At 46.8% G+C, this 21,916-nt stretch overlaps 1 protein-coding gene across 1 annotated transcript in view; it reads right to left on the bottom strand.

Annotated features, from left to right (window-relative positions):
* Positions 1 to 21,916, bottom strand: part of LOC148473141 (protein Wnt-3a) — a 181,359-nt gene that overhangs the window by 66,347 nt on the left and 93,096 nt on the right. Inside the window, exon 2 of the mRNA XM_088460041.1 lies at positions 12,875 to 13,116. Coding sequence (XP_088316167.1) covers positions 12,875 to 13,116 — 242 coding nt within the window. The remainder of the gene's footprint in view (positions 1 to 12,874; positions 13,117 to 21,916) is intronic.

The raw sequence follows: 21,916 nt of genomic DNA, 5'->3' as shown, positions 1-21,916 counted from the left end.
GGCTGGCTTGACCGTTAAAGGGTGCTGTAACCCCCGAAAGTACACTCCAGTCCAAACCAAAAAAAAATTATTTTCTGTGTTTGTGAATTGTGTGCGCAGTAGCCGCACGTGCATCAACAAAGTAGTGCCAAGCGTGCGCCTGTGTCATAAGTAAAGGGCCGGCTGGCTTGACCGTTAAAGGGTGCTGTAACCCCCGAAAGTACACTCCAGTCCAAACCAAAAAAAAATTATTTTCTGTGTTTGTGAATTGTGTGCGCAGTAGCCGCACGTGCATCAACAAAGTAGTGCCAAGCGTGCGCCTGTGTCATAAGTAAAGGGCCGGCTGGCTTGACCGTTAAGGGTGCTGTAACCCCCGAAAGTACACTCCAGTCCAAACCAAAAAAAAATTATTTTCTGTGTTTGTGAATTGTGTGCGCAGTAGCCGCACGTGCATCAACAAAGTAGTGCCAAGAGTGCGCCTGTGTCATAAGTAAAGGGCCGGCTGGCTTGACCGTTAAAGGGTGCTGTAACCCCCGAAAGTACACTCCAGTCCAAACCAAAAAAAAATTATTTTCTGTGTTTGTGAATTGTGTGCGCAGTAGCCGCACGTGCATCAACAAAGTAGTGCCAAGAGTGCGCCTGTGTCATAAGTAAAGGGCCGGCTGGCTTGACCGTTAAAGGGTGCTGTAACCCACAAAGTACACTCCAGTCCAAACCAAAAAAAAAAATATTTTCTGTGTTTAGCCGCATGTATATATCAAATCGATATAACATAAATGGAGGACCAAACTTTCTCCGATAAAAATAAAATAGAGAAAGATCAAGAACCACTTCCTCCTAGTGCTGAAGCTGCTGCCACTAGTCATGACATAGACGATAACATGCCATCAACGTCGTCTGCCAAGGCCGATGCCCAATGTCATAGTAGAGGGCACATACAATCCCAAATGGCAAAGTTCAGGAAAATGACCTTGAAAAAGACATTTAAATCAGCTGAAGAGAAACGTAAACTTGCCAATATGCCATTTACGACACGGAGTGGCAAGGAACGGCTAAGGTCGATCCCTAGTATGTTCATGACTAGTGGTTCAGCTTCACATGACGATGGAAGCCCTCCTCCCACTAAAAAAATCAAAAGAGTTAAGCTGGCAAAAGCACAGCGAAGAACTGTGCTTTCTAAGAAGATATCACAAATCCCCAAGGAGAGTCCAAGTGTGGTGGTGGTTGCGATGCCTGACCTTCCCAGCACTGGACGGGAAGAGGTGGCTCTTTCCACCATTTGCACGCCCCCTGCAAGTGCTGAAAGGAGCACCCACAGTCCACTTGCTGATATGCAAATTGAAGATGTCACTGTTGAAGTACAACAGGATGAGGATACTGGTGTAGCTGGCGCTGAGGAGGAAGTTGGCGAGGAGGATTCTGATGGTGATGTGGTTTGTTTAAATCAGGCTCCGGGGGAGACAGTTGTTGTCCGTGGGATGAAAAAGCCCATCACGGTCATGCCTGGGCAGAAGACCAAACATTCCACCTCTTTGGTCTGGCAATATTTCTATCCAAATCCGGACAACAACTGTCTTGCCATATGTACCATATGTAAAGGTGAAATAAGTAGGGGTAGGGACGTCAACCACCTAGGAACATCCTCCCTTATACGGCACCTGCAGCGCGTTCATAAAAAGTTACTGTCAAGTTCAGAAACTTTGGCTAAGACCGTAAGCAGTCCAGGGACACCTAAATCCCGTTGTCCTGTTGTATCCAAGCGCCTGCAAACCACACCGTCAACTCCCTCCTCGTCAATTTCCTCCTTAGTCAGGATCGGAAGTAGTCCTGCAGGCCATGTCACTGGCATGACTGACTCTCCTATCCGGGATTCCTCTGGAGGATCCTGCATTGCTACGCCTACTGCTGCCGCTGCTGCTGTTGCTGCTGCTGGGAGTCGTTCATCATCCCAGAGAGGAAGTAGGAACACCACTACTTTTACTAAACAATTGACCCTCCAACAGTCCTTAGCGAGGAGGATGAAGTACGACAGCAGTCATCCTGAAGCAAAACGTATAACTGAGGCCTTGACTGCTATGTTGGTGTTAGACGTGCGTCCGGTATCCGCCATTAGTGCAGTGGGATTTAGACAATTGATGGAGGTAGTGTGTCCCCGGTTCCAAATCCCGTCTAGATTCCACTTCACTAGGCAGGCGATACCGAGACTGTACAGAAACGTCAGAAAAAGTGTCCTCAGTGTCCTGAAAAATGCCGTTGTACACAATGTCCACTTAACCACGGACATGTGGACAAGTGGAACAGGGCAGACTAAGGACTATATGACTGTGACAGCCCACTGGGTAGATGTATCACCTTACGCAGCAACAGCAGCAGCGTCACCAGTAGCAGCATCTCAGAAACGCCAGCTCGTTACAAGGCAGGCTACGCTGTGTATCACCGGTTTCAGTAAGAGGCACACCGCCGACAACCTCTTAGAGAAACTGAGGGAAATCATCGCCCAGTGGCTTACCCCACTTAGACTCTCCTGGGGATTTGTGATATCTGACAGCGCCACCAATATTGTGCGGGCATTACATCTGGGCAAATTCCAGCACGTCCCATGTTTTGCTCACACAATAAACTTGGTGGTGCAGAATTTTCTGAAAAGCGACAGGGGCGTGCAGGAGACGCTTTGGGTGGCCCGAAAAATTTCTGGCCACTTTCGCCATTCAGCGACTGCGTGCCGAAGACTGGAGCGCCAGCAAACACTCTTGAACCTGCCCCGCCATCACCTGAAGCAAGAGGTTGTGACGCGGTGGAACTCAACCCTCTATATGCTTCAGAGGATGGAGGAGCAGCAAAAGGCCATACAAGCCTATACATCCACCTATGACATAGGCAAAGGAGGGGGTATGCACCTGACTCAAGCGCAGTGGAGAATGATTTCCGTGTTGTGCAAGGTTCTCCAGCCCTTCGAACTTGCCACACGTGAAGTCAGTTCAGACACAGCCAGCTTGAGTCAGGTCATTCCCCTCATCAGGCTTTTGCAGAAGCAGCTGGAGAAAGTGAAGGAGGAGCTAAGACGGAGCGATTCCGCTCGGCATGTGGGACTTGTGGATGAAGCCCTTCATTCGCTTTGCCAGGATTCCAGGGTGGTCAATCTGTTGAAATCAGACCACTACATTTTGGCCACCGTGCTTGATCCTAGGTTTAAAGCCTATGTGGTGTCTCTCTTTCCGGCCGACACAAGCCTGCAGAGGTGCAAAGACCTGCTGGTGAACACACTGTCAGCTGAAGCGGAACGTGACACGTCAACGGCTCCTTCTTCATTTTCTCCCACAACTGGGGCTGCCAGGAAAAAACTTAGGTATCCTAAGCAACCCGCTGGCGGTGATGCAGGGCAGGCAGGACCAAGTTTGGACATCTGGTCCGGACTGAAGGACCTGGCAACAATTTCTGACATGTCTACTGTCACTGCATATGATACTGTCACCATTGACAGAATGGTGGAGGATTACATCGGTGACAGCATCCAAGTAGGCATGTCAGACAGTCCATACCTGTACTGGCAGGAAAAAGAGGCAATTTGGAGGCCCCTGTACAAGCTGGCTCTATTTTACCTGAGTTGCCCCCCCTCCAGTGTGTACTCCGAAAGAGTGTTTAGTGCAGCCGGGAACCTTGTCAGCGAAAGGCGTAGGAGGTTGCTTCCACAGAATGTGGAGAAGATGATGTTCATCAAAATGAATTATCAGCTCTTCCAGGGAGACCAGCCTCCAGAAGGTACAGAGGGACCTGTGGTGGTGGATTCAAGTGGGGACGAGTTAATACTTTGTGAGGATGAGGATGTACACACTGAAGAGGGTGAGGAATCGGTGGATGAGGAGGATGAGGATGACATCTTGCCTCCGTAGAGCCAGTTTGTGCAGGGACACATTAATTGCCAGCTTGTTTTGTGGGGGCCCAAACGAATCAATCATTTCAGCCACAGTTGTGTGGCAGACCCTGGCGCTGAAATGATTGATTTGTTAAAGTGTGCATGTCCTGTTTATACAACATAAGGGTGGGTGGGAGGGCCCAAGGACAATTCCATCTTGCACTTCTTTTTTTTCTTTGCATTATGTACAGTTTGGGGCCTAGTTTTTCTAACTGCCATCCTGTCTGCCACTGCAGTGTCACTCCTAGATGGGTCACGTGTTTGTGCCGCCCACTCGTGTCGCTTAGCATAGTCATCCAGCTACCTCGGTGCAACCTTTTGGACATAAAAACACTATTGTGAGGTGTGAGGTGTTCAGAATAGACTGGAAATTAGTGGAAATTAAGGTTATTGAGGTTAATAATAGCATAGGAGCAGAGAAACCAACAAATTCTGTGATTTTAGCTGTTTTTATGCTTTTTTAAAAAAAAATACAGATCCAAAACACAAAACCCAGAACCCAAAACACGGAAGGGTGGTTTTGGCAAAACCAATCCAGATCCAAAACACGAAGAAAGATCCAGATCCAAAACCAAAACACAAAACACGAAAAGTGGCCGGTGCACACCCCTAATTATAATATACAGCACCTCATACAAGACCTACTACTCATTCTACTGTAATATATAGTAACAAATTATAATACACAGCACTTGCTACTCATAATATACAGCACCTCCTACTCATTATAATATATAGCAACTACTACTCATTATAACATACAGCACCTCCTACTCATTATAATATACAGCAACTACTACTCATTATAGCATACAGCACCTCCTACTCATTATAATATATAGCAACTACTACTCATTATAACATACAGCACCTCCTACTAATTATAATATATAGCAACTACTACTCATTATAACATACAGCACCTCTTACTCATTATAATACACAGCAACAACTACACATTATATTATACAGGATCTGCTACTCATTATAATAGACTGCACCCCCTACTCATTATAATATACAGTACATTATACAGCACCTGCTACTCATTATAATAGACTGCACCCCCTACTCATTATAATATACAGTACATTATACAGCACCTGCTACTCATTATAATAGACTGCACCCCCTACTCATTATAATATACAGTACATTATACAGCACCTGCTACTCATTATAATACAGCTATGGCAGAGTTAGTAATTACTGTAGATGTGACACATTGTGTCTGTCGCTGGGAGGGGTGTGATATAAAAAGATCCACATTCAAAAGGTCGACAATGTCTATATAGACCCCAAATGTTAGTCAGACAATAGGTCGTCAGGGTAAAAGGTCGACATACTATAATGTCGACATGGAAGAAGGTCTGCATGCACAAGTGGTCAACAGAGTCATAATGTTGACATGAAAATGGTTGACGCATATGGTTGACACATTTTTTTTCTAACCCTAAACCTAACCTAACCCTAGCCGTAACCCATATGTGTGTCGAACACTTTCATGTCGACCTTTTGATCCTGTCGACCATTTGCAGCTGTCGACATTCTTACATGTCGACATTAGTGTGTCGAACTTTTGCCCATGTGGATCTTTTGTCCCTGTCGACCTATTGTCTGTCTAACATTTGGGGTCTATCTAGATATTGTCGATCTTTTGAATGTAGATGTAAAATCCGGATACCCGCTGGGAGCACATCTGGGTGCTGTCTCATCCAGGGCGGGATGTACTAGCGCTAGACTGTGGCATTGCCTATAGAATCCTATGGTTTCCTTTCCGCGTAAAACCCAGAAAGAGAGATCCAGTAGGATCCCTCTCAGTATCCCCCGTGGTTCTCTCCTGAGCTGGCTGACAGCCGAGCATGTGCAGGAGGACTCCCCGGTCATAGACCTGTAAGTCCCCACATCACAAAAGACAGCTCTTATCGGGAGATCTATCCTTTGCGGTTTCAATAGCAAAACTACATGCATGCGACGTTCATAAATGATGCTATGCATGCGGTAAGTGGCGGGATGTATTGCATCCAAAATGCGATGTACAGTACTTCTCCCCCCCAGTCATTTAATTACCCGTCACTAACAGCTAGATTGTGTGATACAACGGGCAGTGACACTACGCCCAGATACATGCGGACTGTATAATAAAGCACATTGCTGCATGACTTTACTTATGAAGCTGCATTGAACGCTGGTGTGAAATGAGCCCCCCCTTCCTCCGCGAGCAGCGAGACAGGATTACGTTGCTTTTCAGTATTTCTTACCTTCCCATAGTGTACATGTATTGTGGACAAGCTCAGGCCTTGGCTGGCCATTATATTATAGGAAATGTCTTCTGGCTAATTCCTAAAGGGCCCCATGTAACAACCATCTTTATTACCAGCGGGACATTCAGTTTAGTATCTCAGTGATACTATCGGATATGATGTTTGGTATTAATAGAGAGAGATGTGCGTGGAGCCCCATGTTTCTAGAATTTTGATCTGGATTCATCTTCATGTTTTGGTTTTAGATCTGTATTTTTGAATAAAAAATAAAAAACCCAGCTAAAATGATGTCATTTGGACCTGTTTACATGCAATCCAAAACCCCAGTCAGGTTTTTAAAACCGAGTTCCGAGCTGACTGCGAAACCGAGCTGTCACTCGGTCGTTGATTGTTCACTGGGAACTGGACCCGCACATCTCTAGTATTTAACATTACTTTCTCCTCCGATGGGGTCCAAAGATATTCCCTCCTAGGCGGCATCCCTGGCATGCGCTACGGCCAGTCTGCGCATGGGCGTGACAGTTTCACCCGTCGCGGACTCGGTAATACCTGGAAGGCTTCGCTGATGAGTGATGTGTTAGTGAGGACAGGGCTGCATGTGACAGTGGCAGTGACATGATGTGAGGAGGGGAATGGAGGCAGCAGGAAGCCAAAGACTGAGGACTGTATAGTGGGAGGAGCAGGGTCCCCCAGCGGCACAGAGTATATCAGGAGATGAGTGATGTGTTAGTGAGGACAGGGCTGCATGTGACAGGGGCAGTGACATGATGTGAGGAGGGGATTGGAGGCAGCAGGAAGCCACAGACTGGGAGTTATATAGTGGGAGGAGCAGGGTCCCCAGCAGCACAGAGTATATCAGGAAATGAGTGATGTGTTAGTGAGGACAGGGCTGCATGTGACAGGGGCAGTGACATGATGTGAGGAGGGGATTGGAGGCAGCAGGAAGCCACAGACTGGGAGTTATATAGTGGGAGGAGCAGGGTCCCCAGCAGCACAGAGTATATCAGGAAATGAGTGATGTGTCAGTGAGGACAGGGCTGCATGTGACAGGGGCAGTGACATGATGTGAGGAGGGGAATGGAGGCAGCAGGAAGACACAGACTGAGAGTTATATAGTGGGAGGAGCAGGGTTCCCAGCAGCACAGAGTATATCAGGAGATGAGTGATGTGTTAGTGAGGACAGGGCTGCATGTGACAGGGGCAGTGACATGATGTGAGGAGGGGAGTGGAGGCAGCAGGAAGACACAGACTGAGAGTTATATAGTGGGAGGAGCAGGGTCCCCAGCAGCACAGAGTATATCAGGAGATGAGTGATATGTCAGAGAAGAAAAGGATGCACGTGACAGCGGCCACCAATTGAGTGTTATATAGTGGAACAAGCAGATTCCCAAACTGAGAAGAGCAATGAAGTGAGGCTCCCGTCGATATAATCTTTATCAAACAAATCTTTATATGAAACAGAGGTCATACACCTACAGTAACTTGTTCTTTATAACAAGTAATTTTATCACAAATACATTGCCCTGGAGTCATCACTGAGCCAGAGCCATCAACTTCCAGTGGAAAAACTGACTGGGATGGTCCATAAATCAACAGTACGAGCTGTCTCCGATCAGTGACAGGTTCCTTAGCACCCATACATCACTCATAGATGGAGAAACATCACACAGGCTGACAGGACATATATATATATATTTATAGCTGTGCATGTAAATAGTATGTTATGGGAAAAGTGGAAGACGATAATATTGCAGATATAGACGAGCGCTACTTTGGCACAGATTAAACACTGAACATCCAGGTTTAGCCCCTCAGCCACTGCCTATATTGCCTACTGCAGAACGTGGTCACACGAGGGGCAAAATTAACAACATAGTGGATGGAACTACAGCTCCAGGCCTCCACAGAAAATATAGGCCCATCATCATGACAGCCACCAGATTGCCACATGTTCGTCCAAATATCATAAGTATTAAAATTGTATTTCTAGTTTCTTTCACAAAATCCTGCGCTTTTACTATTTTTATGTATTTCAGAGGAGAGTGGAATTGATAGTGTTACGGGCCACATGACACTGGCCACACCCACACGGCACTGGCCACACCCACACAGCACTGGTCACACCTACATGCAGGCCCGTAACTAGGGGTGTGCCGGCATAGACAGACATGCAGCCGGCATATGAGGATGCTCCGATGACGTGATACTGTCCATACCGGCACTGGCATCGTGCGTCCCCTCAGCATGACATCATACAACCGGGTGCATGACTGGCACATGGCATTGTGCAGCCCTGTTACAGCTCTTCCAACATGGTACTGGTCACACCCACACAGCACTGGTCACACCCACACAGCACTGGTCACACCCACACAGCATTGGTCACACCCACACAGCACTGGTCACACCCACGCAGCACTGGTCACACCCACACAGGACTGGTCACACCCACACAGCACTGGTCACACCCACACAGCATTGGTCACACCTACACAGGACTGGTCACAGCTCCTCCTCTGCTCCTCAGTATAGGCCCTTGACCATTTTCAGGCCCAGGCCCATGTGGTCCTTAATCCGGCCCTGGTCACAGGGTGTAAGCAATAAATATTAATGTTGGCTGACAAAAATGAGAAGATTTATTAAATCTTGGAAAGATATAAAGGGCTCAAAGTACTGAGCCTTAGGGAAAGATAAAGTAAAGAGAGATAAAGTACCAACCAATCAGCTCCTAACTGTCATGTTACAGGCTGTGCTTGAAAATCACAGTTAGCAACTGATTGGTTGGTCCTTTATCTCCATCCACTTTATCTTTCTCCAAGCTTTCATTAATACCCCCCTTCCCCCCAAGGCTAAGCCTTGGATGGAGATAAAATGGATGTAGATAAGGTGCCAGCCAATCAGCTCCTGTCATTTTTCAAATGCAGCCTGTGACACGGCAGTTAGGAGCTGATTGGCTGGTACCGTTCACTTTAACTCCATCCAAGGCTTTGTAAATACACCCCACAGCCTGTGACATGGTAATTAGGAGCTGATTGGCTGGTACTTTATCTCCGTTCAAGGCTTAGTAAATAGATCCCAGTACATAGACTCCAAAGTAACAACCAGTCAGCTACTATGGGGACAGAATTCATCAAGGTCCGAAAATACAATATTTTCAGACATTGACTGAGGGAGCATTCGCCATCTTCAGATGGGGTTTGCTCCTGCAGACGTCGCTCACTCCGCTCTGTCCCTATGGGAAGGAGTCCAGGGTTGTGAAGTGGGATCTTTTCGGATCCCTCCATCTCTCTCTGTCTCCTTCCGCCGGATGCCGGGCTTTGTGCGCCAAGCACTGCCGGGTCAGACTCTGCAGTGCTAAGTTTCACTGCTCCAAAAGTGAAAGTGTTTGATTTTCGGATCAGCTGTCACCATCGAAATCAGAATGGAACCCAAAATCAACTGTTAGTAAATTTACCCCCTGATCTGTATATCATATCTAGGGGCTAATTTATGAAAATCATGCAGAAACGGCACCCTTCATGTATACTGTAACTATATTGCCAGTGTCGGACTGGGGCATGAAGGTCCCACCGGGGTAATGCAGTTATAAAGGCCCATACTTAGGGGCAGGGACGGACTGAGGCTGTATATCAGCCCTGGCAGTCCGCCCTGCACTCGCAGGGGGCGTGGTTAATGCATGATGATTCGCGGCACGCCCCCGTCTCTTCCTGGCCCAGCACAGCTGTCGCCGGTCCATACATGCCTCCACCCCTTCCGTCTCCATGAGATCATAATGATTCCGGAGCGATGGGGTGGAGGGCGGGGGACTCTTCCTTCCCCCCTCCACGAGTCGGTCCTAAGGCCATAGGCCAGATGTGCCCGATGGCCAGTACGTCCCTGCTTAGGGGTGTGGCTAACAAGAGGGGGTGTGGCCAGCCTCCACAGAGGCTTGGCTTACCCTTAGAGAGTGCATGGACTGGGCTCCTTAAAAATGTATATATAGTGAATACTGCTAGTGCATGCATGATAATGTACCAGATTAATAACAGCAATGCATTATAGGAAATATATCATAGTCCTGTGCAGTATAATGTAACATATAACTTACAATGTAACATGGGTATAATGTATAGTTCAAGTGCACAGTCTTGAACATGATCCCTAGAGGAGGGGGTGGGCCCTCAGGCAGTGGGGCCCACCGGGGCATTCCCCTGTACCCCTGTGGGCCAGTCTGACCCTGTATATTGCCCACTCTAAAAAGTCTACTTTTTCCAAGTGGGCACAAATGAGTCCACCCTGCATGCTGTAAGAAGTGCCCCCATAGGTCTCGCCATTACAAGGTGCTAAACATTTTACACCTTGCAGCTGTCCCCGTCTTGGTGCATAGATCTATGGCTATTCCTTAAAAACAAGACTTTCACTGAAAAACAGGCGCCTGGTGGCACAAAACGTCATCATAGCGTTACACTTTGTAAACCACCTTTTCCTGCTTTAAAATAAGTCTAAAGACTGGTGCGAGTCCCAATGATTCCCTGCATGTCTGACCAGTCTGCTTTGGTATTACTGAAAGACGGCTTCGACTGATGCAATTCTTGCAGATATATTTCAGCTATGCAGATAAATCTTATCCTGTAGTGTCTGTCTCAGTGACTGAGGTCTAGAGGTACAAGCTCCTGAAATAGGAAGCACTGTGTAAAGACCCCTCATAGACGCTCAATACCGTTTCCTACTATAAATGCCACTGAGAGCGCAGAGACAGAAACACGACCGCCGGAGAGGGCAAGTAATACAGGCTGATTCTGATTCCAGGAAAGCAAAACACAATATCAGTCTGCTCAATTGTTACTTATTGCTACAATGTCTCTACTTGCAACTTTACTTCGGTAATTGCTAAATAATGGGATTTGGGGAATGTACTGTACACAGCAGATGGCCGGTGTAGGCAAGCTATAGTGCTCCTAATTATATGGAACTGTAAGTCCCAGAGTGTCCTGCTGTCCACCACAGCTAAAACGCCACTGTTTTGCAACCTCTACTCTATATGGTTTACAGACACAGAGGACTAAGGACCTCATTCAGAGTCGGTCGAAGCGGCCGCACGGTCGTACGCCACCGGTGTTCGCTATACTGCGCATGCGTAAAGTTCGCAATGCGCGTGCGCAAACTAGCCGCTACGATCAGAAATTTCTCTCTCCTTGAACACAGCCAGGTCGGTAGTTTGAGTGACAGAATGAGGCGTTTGTGGGTGGTAACAGGGGAAGGTGCTTGAAAACGGGGGAGTGGAGATCCGAACGCAGGCGTGCCTCATTATGCGAACGGCGTTTTATGGGAGTGCATACGGATTATGGGAGTGCATAATTAACAAAGTAGCGTCATGGCACATGTGACCTGGGAGGTTTTTACACTGACATGATCGTAGAGCTTAAGAGAGGGTATGGTCAACCTTAAGCTCTACGACCAGTGCCGATGGTTCCTGATGGTCTCGATTAATCCTTATATGCCCGGAGATGACGTGCAAAGTGTACGAGAAGGGGGCGGATTTTTTTGTCTTCTGACCGCTTCCTCCCCTTGGTCGGCCAACTACCGATCCAAACTTAGGGACGCAACTTGCGAGGGAATCATTTGAATATCCGGCCCTTTTTCTGTACGACCGTGCGGCCGCTTCGACCGACTCTGAATGAGGTCCTAAATGTAATCAGGGGAGAGTTTAGGAAATGTGAGAGTTTAGCAGTAACCTGTCACATGGGGCGAGTTTTATCTTCAAAATGGGAAAACATCTGGATGAGAATTTAAATTGTGAGAGTTTTTTGAGTCTAAAAACATGTGAGTTTGTATGTTCTCGGACTCTATTACATTGGGCGAGTTTAAAAAGTGTTAGAGGTTACTGCTAAACTCTCACATTTTCTAACCTCTCATCCTATTACATTTGGCCCAGAGTTGGGTCAAGAGGACCCAACGTAAAATAGCGGCGCGTTATTCTCTCCCTTATACAAGCGACCAATATCATTTGTATATGAGCTGTATGCACTTTAGAAGACAATAATTGTATCTTCAGAATAAGTTTACTACTAATCAGACATAAGGGAATATAACAAAAAATCACAAACATTTCACTATGGTTTGTGGATTTTGGGCCTGATTCAGACCCACTCGCGAGCGGCTGTCCGCTCGCAAGTGGGTCGATGTTATGGACTGAGCATGCGCACGACGGAGGGAGCTCCGTCGTGCGCATGTGCCAGACGTGACGAGCGAAGGAAAGTCCTTCGCTCGTTGTGTCCGATCAAAGGGGGCGTGCTGTCAATGTTGATTGACAGCACGCCCCCTTTGGTGGGTGTGCCGGGGGCGTGCCTCCCTGACGGGGGCGTTCCCACGGGAACGCCTCCCGTCAGAAGCCGGCCCACTGACATCACTAGTGATGTCAGTGGGAGTGATTTTGGCTCTGATAGAGCCAAAATCACTCCGGAGCTTGCGGTTGAAAACCTCAACCGCAGGCTCCGGCTCGCAAATTCGATGGTCGCGATGGTCTCGACCATCGCGACCATCACAATGCACGCTCGTATAGCCTGTGGGTGGTGACCCACAGCTATACGAGCGTCCAGGAGGACGCTCCATGAAAATGGAGCCCGGCCCTCATTCAGAGCGTGCGCTCTGCTCAGAGCGTACGGCTCTGAATGAGGGCCTTTGTATATAGAGTTTCTGTTGTAAATGGAGTTTCCCTTGAATAAATGCAAGGACCTACCTTTATCTAATACGGGCCCAAAAATGGCCAGATTGTCATTAACAGTCGTGCAGTTCCACCTCCGCCCCCGGAATTGGTGTTGGCACTCTTGGATGCCGATTTTGACTCCCTCTGCTACGCTGGGCATGATCTCCATGTAATTCCGGCAGAACCGCATCTGTTTTGCCACAAGTCCCGGGATGGTGCCGCATGGAATTGGTTGCGTCCCCAAGGAAGAGTATTGCTGGCCAATCGCTAATGACCTAAAATAAAATAATAAATTATATAATTTATTCTCATCAGTTTTATTTCAGTCCACAAAGATGTCTACTTCATTGCTTATAGGTTTCTAGCACACTGTACGTTGCACCACACAGTGATATACACTGAGCAACATGAAGACATTATGGGGTCTATTTACTAAGCAGTGTTAGGAGACAGAGTGAAAAGCGATAAGGTGCCAGCCAATCAGCTCCTAACTGTCATTTTTCAAACAGCCTGTGAGATGGCAGTTGGGAGCTGATTGGCTGGCACCTTATCACTTTCTTATCACTTTTCACTCTGTCTCCTAACACTGCTTAGTAAATCAACCCCTAAATCTGTGCTGGATTTTATAATTACTCGCTTGCACACACAGGTTAGCCTAATGAATAATGGCCCTGATTCAGACCCAATCGCGAGCGGCTGTCCGCTCGCAAGTGGGTCGATGTTGTGCACTGCGCATGCGCACGACGGCGGGAGCTCCGTCGTGCGCATGTGCAAGACGCGACGAGCGAAGGACTTTCCTTCGCTCGTTGTGTCTGTTCAAAGGGGGCGTGCTGTCGATGTTGATTGACAGCATGCCCCCTTTGGTGGGCGTGCCGGGGGCGTGCCTCCCTGATGGGGGCGTTCCCAAGGGAACGCCTACCGTCAGAAGCCGGCCCACTGACATCACTAGTGATGTCAGTGGGAGTGATTTTGGCTCTGATAGAGCCAAAATCACTCCGGGCCTTGCGGTTGAAAACCTCAACCGCAGGCTCCAGCTCGCAGTTTCGATGGTCGCGATGGTCACGACCATCGCGGCCATCAAACTGCACGCTCGTATAGGCTGTGGGTGGTGACCCACAGCTAAACGAGCGTCCAGGAGGACGCTCCATAATTATGGAGGGCGGCCCTCATTCAGAGCGTGCGCTCTGCTCAGAGCGTACGGCTCTGAATGAGGGCCAATGGGTGGTCTGGGTACGGTTGTAGCGAGATTTCCTGAACTCCACTTAAAGCCAGATTTTAAGTTTTGAGTGCAGTCATACTTTAAATTCAGTAGATACCTCTATAAATATCATATTTCTGCTCACACACATCTTTAGCAACCAGATCTTAAATACTGCAGATAACTGTACTTACAAGTTAAGTCCACATAATATATTTTTCATTTATATCCCACAACTAATTATTATCATATTTAACTGTTGCTTATATAGAGCCAACATAATCTGTTGCGCTTTACAATTGGGAACAAAACAGTAATAGAACCAGACTAACGGGGATAACAAACAGAGAGGTAGGAGGACCCTGCTCGCCAGCTTACACTCTATAGAATTTATTTTATAAAGGGTGATTTCAGATTTATTATCAACTTTTCTGCAGACATCTGATTGGAAAAAAATAAGATTTCATTCATATCGTTTCTAACCAATTTGTGACCTGGAAATGACATCTGACCTGCTCCAATGCAGAACCTGAAATGGCCGGTAAGCACATCACAGCGCATTTTACTGCAGAAAACACAGGTGTAAAACGCTCCCGCAAAAAAAACAAACAGCATTTTGCACAGATTGTACAGCTGGATGGATCTGAAACTTGGTCCAGCTCTGTAAGGGAATCACAAGCGCCACTTTTGCAACAGGTGAGAACAATGGCCTAGAACGCGCGAGGTTTTTGCCAGACGTGGGTGACAGGGATAATAGTAAATACTACCGTTGTAGGTCAATAACTCATACCCAGTATAGTGCTATTATGATGTATCATATACTTAAAGTGTTATTAATAAATATTAAGTTGCACTTGCCATGTAATATACCATTAAATGCAGAGACAAGTACAACAGAAAAGTACTAATTAAGGGCCTGATTCAGACCCACTCGCGAGCGGCTGTCCGCTCGCAAGTGGGTCGATGTTATGCACTGAGCATGCGCACGACGGAGGGAGCTCCGTCGTGCGCATGCGCCAGACGCAACGAGCGAAGGAAAGTCCTTCGCTCGTTGTGTCCGATCAAAGGGGGCGTGCTGTCAATGTTGATTGACAGCACGCCCCCTTTGGTGGGCGTGCCGGGGACGCCTCCCGTCAGAAGCCGGCCCACTGACATCACTAGTGATGTCAGTGGGAGTGATTTTGGCTCTGATAGAGCCAAAATCACTCCGGAGCTTGCGGTTGAAAACCTCAACCGCAGGCTCCGGCTCGCAATTTCGATGGTCGCGATGGTCTCGACCATCGCGGCCATCAAAAAGCACGCTCGTATAGCCTGTGGGTGGTGACCCACAGCTATACGAGCGTCCAGGAGGACGCTCCATGAAAATGGAGCCCGGCCCTCATTCAGAGCGTGCGCTCTGCTCAGAGCGTACGGCTCTGAATGAGGGCCTAAAGTTCAATTAAAAACAAACATCCTCTGTTTTCCCCTTTTAAAAAATCACAGAGGTAAATATCAATGACATAATACAGCAGTCACACAAATAATAATAACAGTATCAGTGGGAGGATCAGGGCGCTGTCAGCAGATTAGAAGCATCTGTGATTGTCATCATATCGCTGCGGATTTTGCACCAGTAGTTGAGAACCCAGAAGTTATAATTCTCCTGAGCGGCGCATATGTGTATCTCTCCTGTGCTCGGCGTTTGTGTGAATATGCCCCTTGCTGTTCTCTGAATACACCTGTACATCCCCTCTGCCCCCCATTACTCCTCTCTAAATGCACTGAAAATCTGCATATGGATTGAATATAAAGAATTACTCTGGCCCCCTGCGACCGCATGTTAAAGTGGGCAGTTTGGGGGGCGATGACGTGGTTCGCACTAAATCGCGTCATTGCAACCCCGCCCCCTGCTTTATAATGCTGGTTATATCGGCATTATAAAGCAGGGGGCTGGGCCGCGATGATGCAATCGCGTAGGCATGCTTTCTGCTCCGCCCACTGAAGCTCCCCCACCCTCCCTTCTGCACTGACCCGGCAGCCCCCTCCCAGAAAGGGGCTGCCAGAAAGTCGGTAAGTATGCTGTACAAATCACCATCAAAACGGTGCGGCGCTCTTTTTTCACTGCGTTTTGCGCAGTAGGGAAATCGGCGGGAAAATGGCTGCTGTGTCAATTTCCCGGTGACCTGCACATGGGCAGTAGACTCTGGCATGGCACTAAAGTGTGCTAGAGCCCGGAGTCTACTGCTGCCCTCAACGCGCCACCGGCTGCTGGGAAGAGAGGAGGGGGCCCCGGAAGGAGATTGCACACGAGCCCCCTCCTCTCTTAATAAGCCCCTGGTTTGGTTGGTACTTTATCTCTCTCTGAAATTTGATAGGTCTTCCCTAGTATCTGGCTAGAGAATTGCTGTGATGAAAACACTGAGATGTAATTGTTTTTGTGATTCTGTTCTTCAGATTGAGGTTGGCACAAGTGGCAATGCCTAATGCCACCTAGTAGCTAGCGTTCCTGTGATTGTATGCACCCCGACCTTACATGGGTACATAACTACACCGCAGCGTAACAGAAGTCTGCAATCTGCTGTTGTTCTGTTTTTAGCTCGGCGTGACTGACGGAATAATATCACGTCAATATCTTCTTATAGCTCCTGTCAATCACGCACCACTGCACCAGATAAAAGGTTACAGAGTCAATATATTTCCAACATAAAAAACATTGCCAAGATTCCTGGAAGTCTTTTACAAACTGCCCCCAGTGTTTCCATTGTGCACCTTCTTCCTCCTGGTCTTATCTGATTGTCCAATGTTTATCCCATCAGCTGTTGTGCAGCGTGACCTCATCACACACTCAGCTGACTCAGTGATTAAGAGCGCAGCCTAGAAAAAAAAAAATCCAATGGACAGGCCTTGCCAGAGACTACAACTCGTATCAATTTGTCTTGCTTTATCTCTGTGTTCCGTATACAGAAAATTGTATTTGTTATATACAAATATCATTATAATGACTTCAGGATTTCCTTTATTGGTTGTACAAGTATACTCATATCACTTTATAACCTTCCCCAAGACATGTCCCTACTCCAATCATTTTCATTAGGCTCCATTCATGATCAGTTCTCTTTTCCTTATCTAGCTATACAAGTACGATGAGACCAATTTTACACATAGGAACATTTTCAGTCGCTGTTTATTGCTGCAATGGAAAATAAGTTTTGGCCCAGTTTATCAATTAAAAAAAAATGTCGGGCAGCTGAGGGATGCCCAGTTTCCCTATAGTACCGGTTAGCAGCAGTAACAGTATTACTGCTCATCAGGCCAGCACAAGACATTTCTGCACTTTTGTGTTACCCGCCGTTGCCGGGTCACCCAAACACATTTATCCTGTAATCCCAGACTCAGGCTTCCAGTAGCCGGTTCCCAAAAAAAAATAAATGGTAATTTCATAATAATAAAAAATATAAATTGATATGACAGCATAGTAATAATAATAAATATAAATTGATATGATAGCATAATAATAATAATAATAATAATAATAATAATAATAATAAATATAAATTGATATGATAGTATAATAATAATAATAATAATAATAATAATAATAATAATAATAATAATAATAATAATAATAAATATAAATTGATATGATAGTATAATAATAATAATAATAATAATAATAATAATAAATATAAATTGATATGATAGCATAATAATAATAATAATAATAATAAATATAAATTGATATGATAGTATAATAATAATAATAATAATAAATATAAATTGATATGATAGTATAATAATAATAATAATAAGAAGAAGAAGAAGAAGAAATATAAATTGATATGAGAGCATAATAATAATAATAATAATAAGAAATATAAATTGATATGATAGCATAGTAATAATAAGAAATATAAATTGATACAATAGCATAGTAATAATAATAAATATAAATTGATATGAGAGCATAATAATAATAAATATAAATTGATATGATAGCATAATAATGATACGAAATATAAATTGATATGATAGCATAATAATAAGAAGTAATATAAATTAATATGAAAACATAATAATAAAAAGAAATATAAATTCATATAATAGCATAATAATAATAGGAAGAAATTAAATTAATATGAAAACATAATAAGAAGAAATATAAATTGATATGACAGCATAATAATAATAGGAAGAAATATAAATTGATATGATAGCATAGGGGGAGGTACTGCCGCCATCTTGTTAAATATGCGACAATTATCTTCCCCATGCTATAGAAAAGTCCATCTCTACTGAAATAAATAAGGCATTTAAATGAATTAAATAAACTCTAATAAACCTTAAATTTGCCTGATGTAGTAAACCACGAGAGTGAGAAGTTTTGTGTTACCTTGGGAAATAGCCCCTAACAATACACCCAGTACAACCTATCAGCGAAAATTCCTGCTCATCTATTGATCACCCACCTTGCTGCGAGACCATGTAACCACAACAGCCAAAGGAGCGTGATATCACGGTCTGCGCTGCTTGGTGCTACGTAGATATATTCAGAAAATCTTCCAGTAAATTTAGAGCTCATACGAACATTAGTGTTTTGTGGCCCCATATTATTGTGGAATCGGTATAAAATACCGACTGTTGAATAGCCGCCGGTTCTCATACCGACGCCGGAAGCCCAAAGATCTACAATCCCGACTGGGGCTGGCAAGTATGCTAACCCTCCCCTTTCCTCCACCAACTCTAACCCTCCTTTAGTTGTGCCTACCCTAACCTGTCTCCGGTGGTGCCTACCCTAACCTCCCCCCGGTGGTGCCTAACCCTAACATTCCCCCCCCCCGGTGGTGCCTAACCCTAACCTTCCCCTGGTGGTGCCTTACCCTTACCCTCCTTCCCGCACCCTAAACCTTTTGGGGATTGCCTAACCCTAATCTCCCCCCATGGGTGCCTAAACCTAACCCCCCATCCCCGGGTAAACTATATACTTACCCTGCTTTGGACGATCAGGATGGCGGGGGTCGGGATGCCGACGCCGGTATTCTGATGTCGTACGGGATATTGGTTTCGGCATTATGGCGGGCGGCTGGATTCCGGCATCGTTATATCAACGTCCGGGATCCCAACCACCTAGGAACTAACTACATCCTGTTATTGTTTTACCAAGCAGATCTATGAAAGCAACTGGAGCTAATACGCTTAGTTATATATTTGACAGGTTCTTAATCTCCAGTGGTTTCTGTAAATGAGGAAGCCTGTTTCTTGTGGGCCGAAAAGACAAAGATATTGAGGTCCTGATTCAGAGATGTTCGTTAACTCTGCCGCAGTTGCAAATCTCTACGCAGCGGCTGTGTGAAAATATGCAAATGTTGCAGCCGCTGGGAATTGTCTTGAAACGCTCACTGGCGACTTCGCAAATCCAAGTACAAGGACGCAGCACAGTTGCAGATCATTCGTACGGTCACGCAGAATGGGCGAGGGAACTGCGATGCCGGAGCCATTTTGACCGCGTACAGAATCACAGCCGCAGGCAGAGACATTTCCTGCAAATGGTAGCAACACGTCTGCATTTGACTCGCTACCTCATTGCTGCCCACAAATGGTCTCTGCCTATCAATCACTCTACAAATAAATTCTCACTGTGAGGGACAATGGTAATGAAACTTGACACATGCGCAGACGATTGGCATCGCATTCATCTTTAAATCAGGCCTTGGGTCAGTACAACTCTATGGTTTATCTCTGGCAAGATATAATAATAATAATAATACCAATAATAATAATAATAATAATAATAATAACAATAATAATAATAATAAAAATAACATAATAAAAAAAATTAAATATGTAAAGCAACAAAGGTGACTGAGGAATTGACCCTAAGAGATCATTTATATAATGAACCCCAGCTGCGTGTTGCAAATAGTCTTTTTTAACACGAGTATTAATTTTTCTTTCTGATAGCGGGAACCCAAAGTATGGAGCTGGTAATAGGGATGAGGTGAAGAGCCGGTAACAGGGGCCACAGTAAGGTGAGGAGCTGGTAACAGGGGCCACATTAAGGTGAGGAGCTGGTAACAGGGGCTGCAGTAAGGTGAGGAGCTGGTAACAGGGGCTGCAGTAAGGTGAGGAGCTGGTAACAGGGGCTGCAGTAAGGTGAGGAGAGGTAACAGGGGCCGCAGTAAGGTGAGGAGCTGGGAACAGGGGCTGTAGTAAAATGAGGAGCTGGGAACAGGGGCCGCAGTAAGGTGAGGAGCTGGGAACAGGGGCCGCAGTAAGGTGAGGAGCTTGTAACAGGGGCTGCAGTAAGGTGAGGAGAGGTAACAGGGGCTGCAGTAAGGTGAGGAGCTGGGAACAGGGGCCGTAGTAAAATGAGGAGCTGGGAACAGGGGCCGCAGTAAGGTGAGGAGCTGGTAACAGGGGCTGCAGTAAGGTGAGGAGCTGGTAACAGGGGCTGCAGTAAGGTGAGGAGCTGGTAACAGGGGCCGCAGTAAGAAGAGGAGCTGGAAACAGGGGCCGCAGTAAGGTGAGGAGCTGGGAACAGGGGGGCTGCAGTAAGGTGAGGAGCTGGTAACAGGGGCTGCAGTAAGGTGAGGAGCTGGTAACAGGGGCCGCAGTAAGGAGAGGAGCTGGAAACAGGGGCCGCAGTAAGGTGAGGAGCTGGGAACAGGGGGGCTGCAGTAAGGTGAGGAGCTGGTAACAGGGGCTGCAGTAAGGTGAGGAGCTGGTAACAGGGGCTGCAGTAAGGTGAGGAGAGGTAACAGGGGCCGCAGTAAGGTGAGGAGCTGGGAACAGGGGCCGTAGTAAAATGAGTAGCTGGGAAAAGGGGCCGCAGTAAGGTGAGGAGCTGGGAACATGGGCCGCAGTAAGGTGAGGAGCTGGGAACAGTGGCTGAAGTAAGATGAGGAGAGGTAACAGGGCTGCAGTAGGATAAGGAGCTGGTAACAGGGGACGCAGTATGATAAGCAGCCGCTAAAATGTAAAGATCTGGTAACAGGGGCCGCAGTAAGGTGAGGAGCCGGTAACAGGGGCCGCAGTAAGGTGAGGAGCTGGTAACAGGTGTCGCAGTAAGGTGATGAGCTGGTAACAGGGGCCGCAGTAATTTGAGGAGTTGGTAACAGGGACCGCAGTAAGGTGAGGAGATGGTAACAGGGGCCGCAGTAAGGTGAGGAGAGGGAACAGGGGCAGAAGTAAGGAAACAGTGGCCGCAGTAAAGGTGAGGAGTGGCTGTAGTAAGGTGTGGAGCTGGTAACAGGGGCCGCAGTAAGGTGAGGAGCTGGTAACAGTGGCTGCAGTAAGGTGAGGAGAGGTAAAAGGGGCCGCAGTAAGGAGAGGAGCTGGGAACAGGGGCCGTAGTAAAAATAGGAGCTGGGAACAGGGACCGCAGTAAGGTGAGGAGCTGGGAACAGGGGCCGCAGTAAGGTGAGGAGCTGGTAACAGGGGCTGCAGTAAGGTGAGGAGAGGTAACAGGGGCCGCAGTAAGGTGAGGAGCTGAGAACAGGGGCCGTAGTAAAATGAGGAGCTGGGAACAGGGGCCGCAGTAAGGTGAGGAGCTGGGAACAGGGGCCGCAGTAAGGAGAGGAGATGGAAACAGGGGCCGCAGTAAGGTGAGGAGCTGGGAACAGGGGGGCTGCAGTAAGGTGAGGAGCTGGTAACAGGGGCTGCAGTAAGGTGAGGAGCTGGTAACAGGGGCTGCAGTAAGGTGAGGAGAGGTAACAGGGGCCGCAGTAAGGTGAGGAGCTGGGAACAGGGGCCGTAGTATAATGAGTAGCTGGGAAAAGGGGCCGCAGTAAGGTGAGGAGCTGGGAACATGGGCCGCAGTAAGGTGAGGAGCTGGGAACAGTGGCTGAAGTAAGATGAGGAGAGGTAACAGGGCTGCAGTAGGGTAAGGAGCTGGTAACAGG

This window comes from Taudactylus pleione, unplaced genomic scaffold, assembly GCF_031769625.1.
Source record: "Taudactylus pleione unplaced genomic scaffold, aTauple2 ptg000965l, whole genome shotgun sequence".
NCBI lineage: Eukaryota > Metazoa > Chordata > Amphibia > Anura > Myobatrachidae > Taudactylus > Taudactylus pleione.
This window is presented reverse-complemented; position numbering and strand designations above follow the sequence as displayed.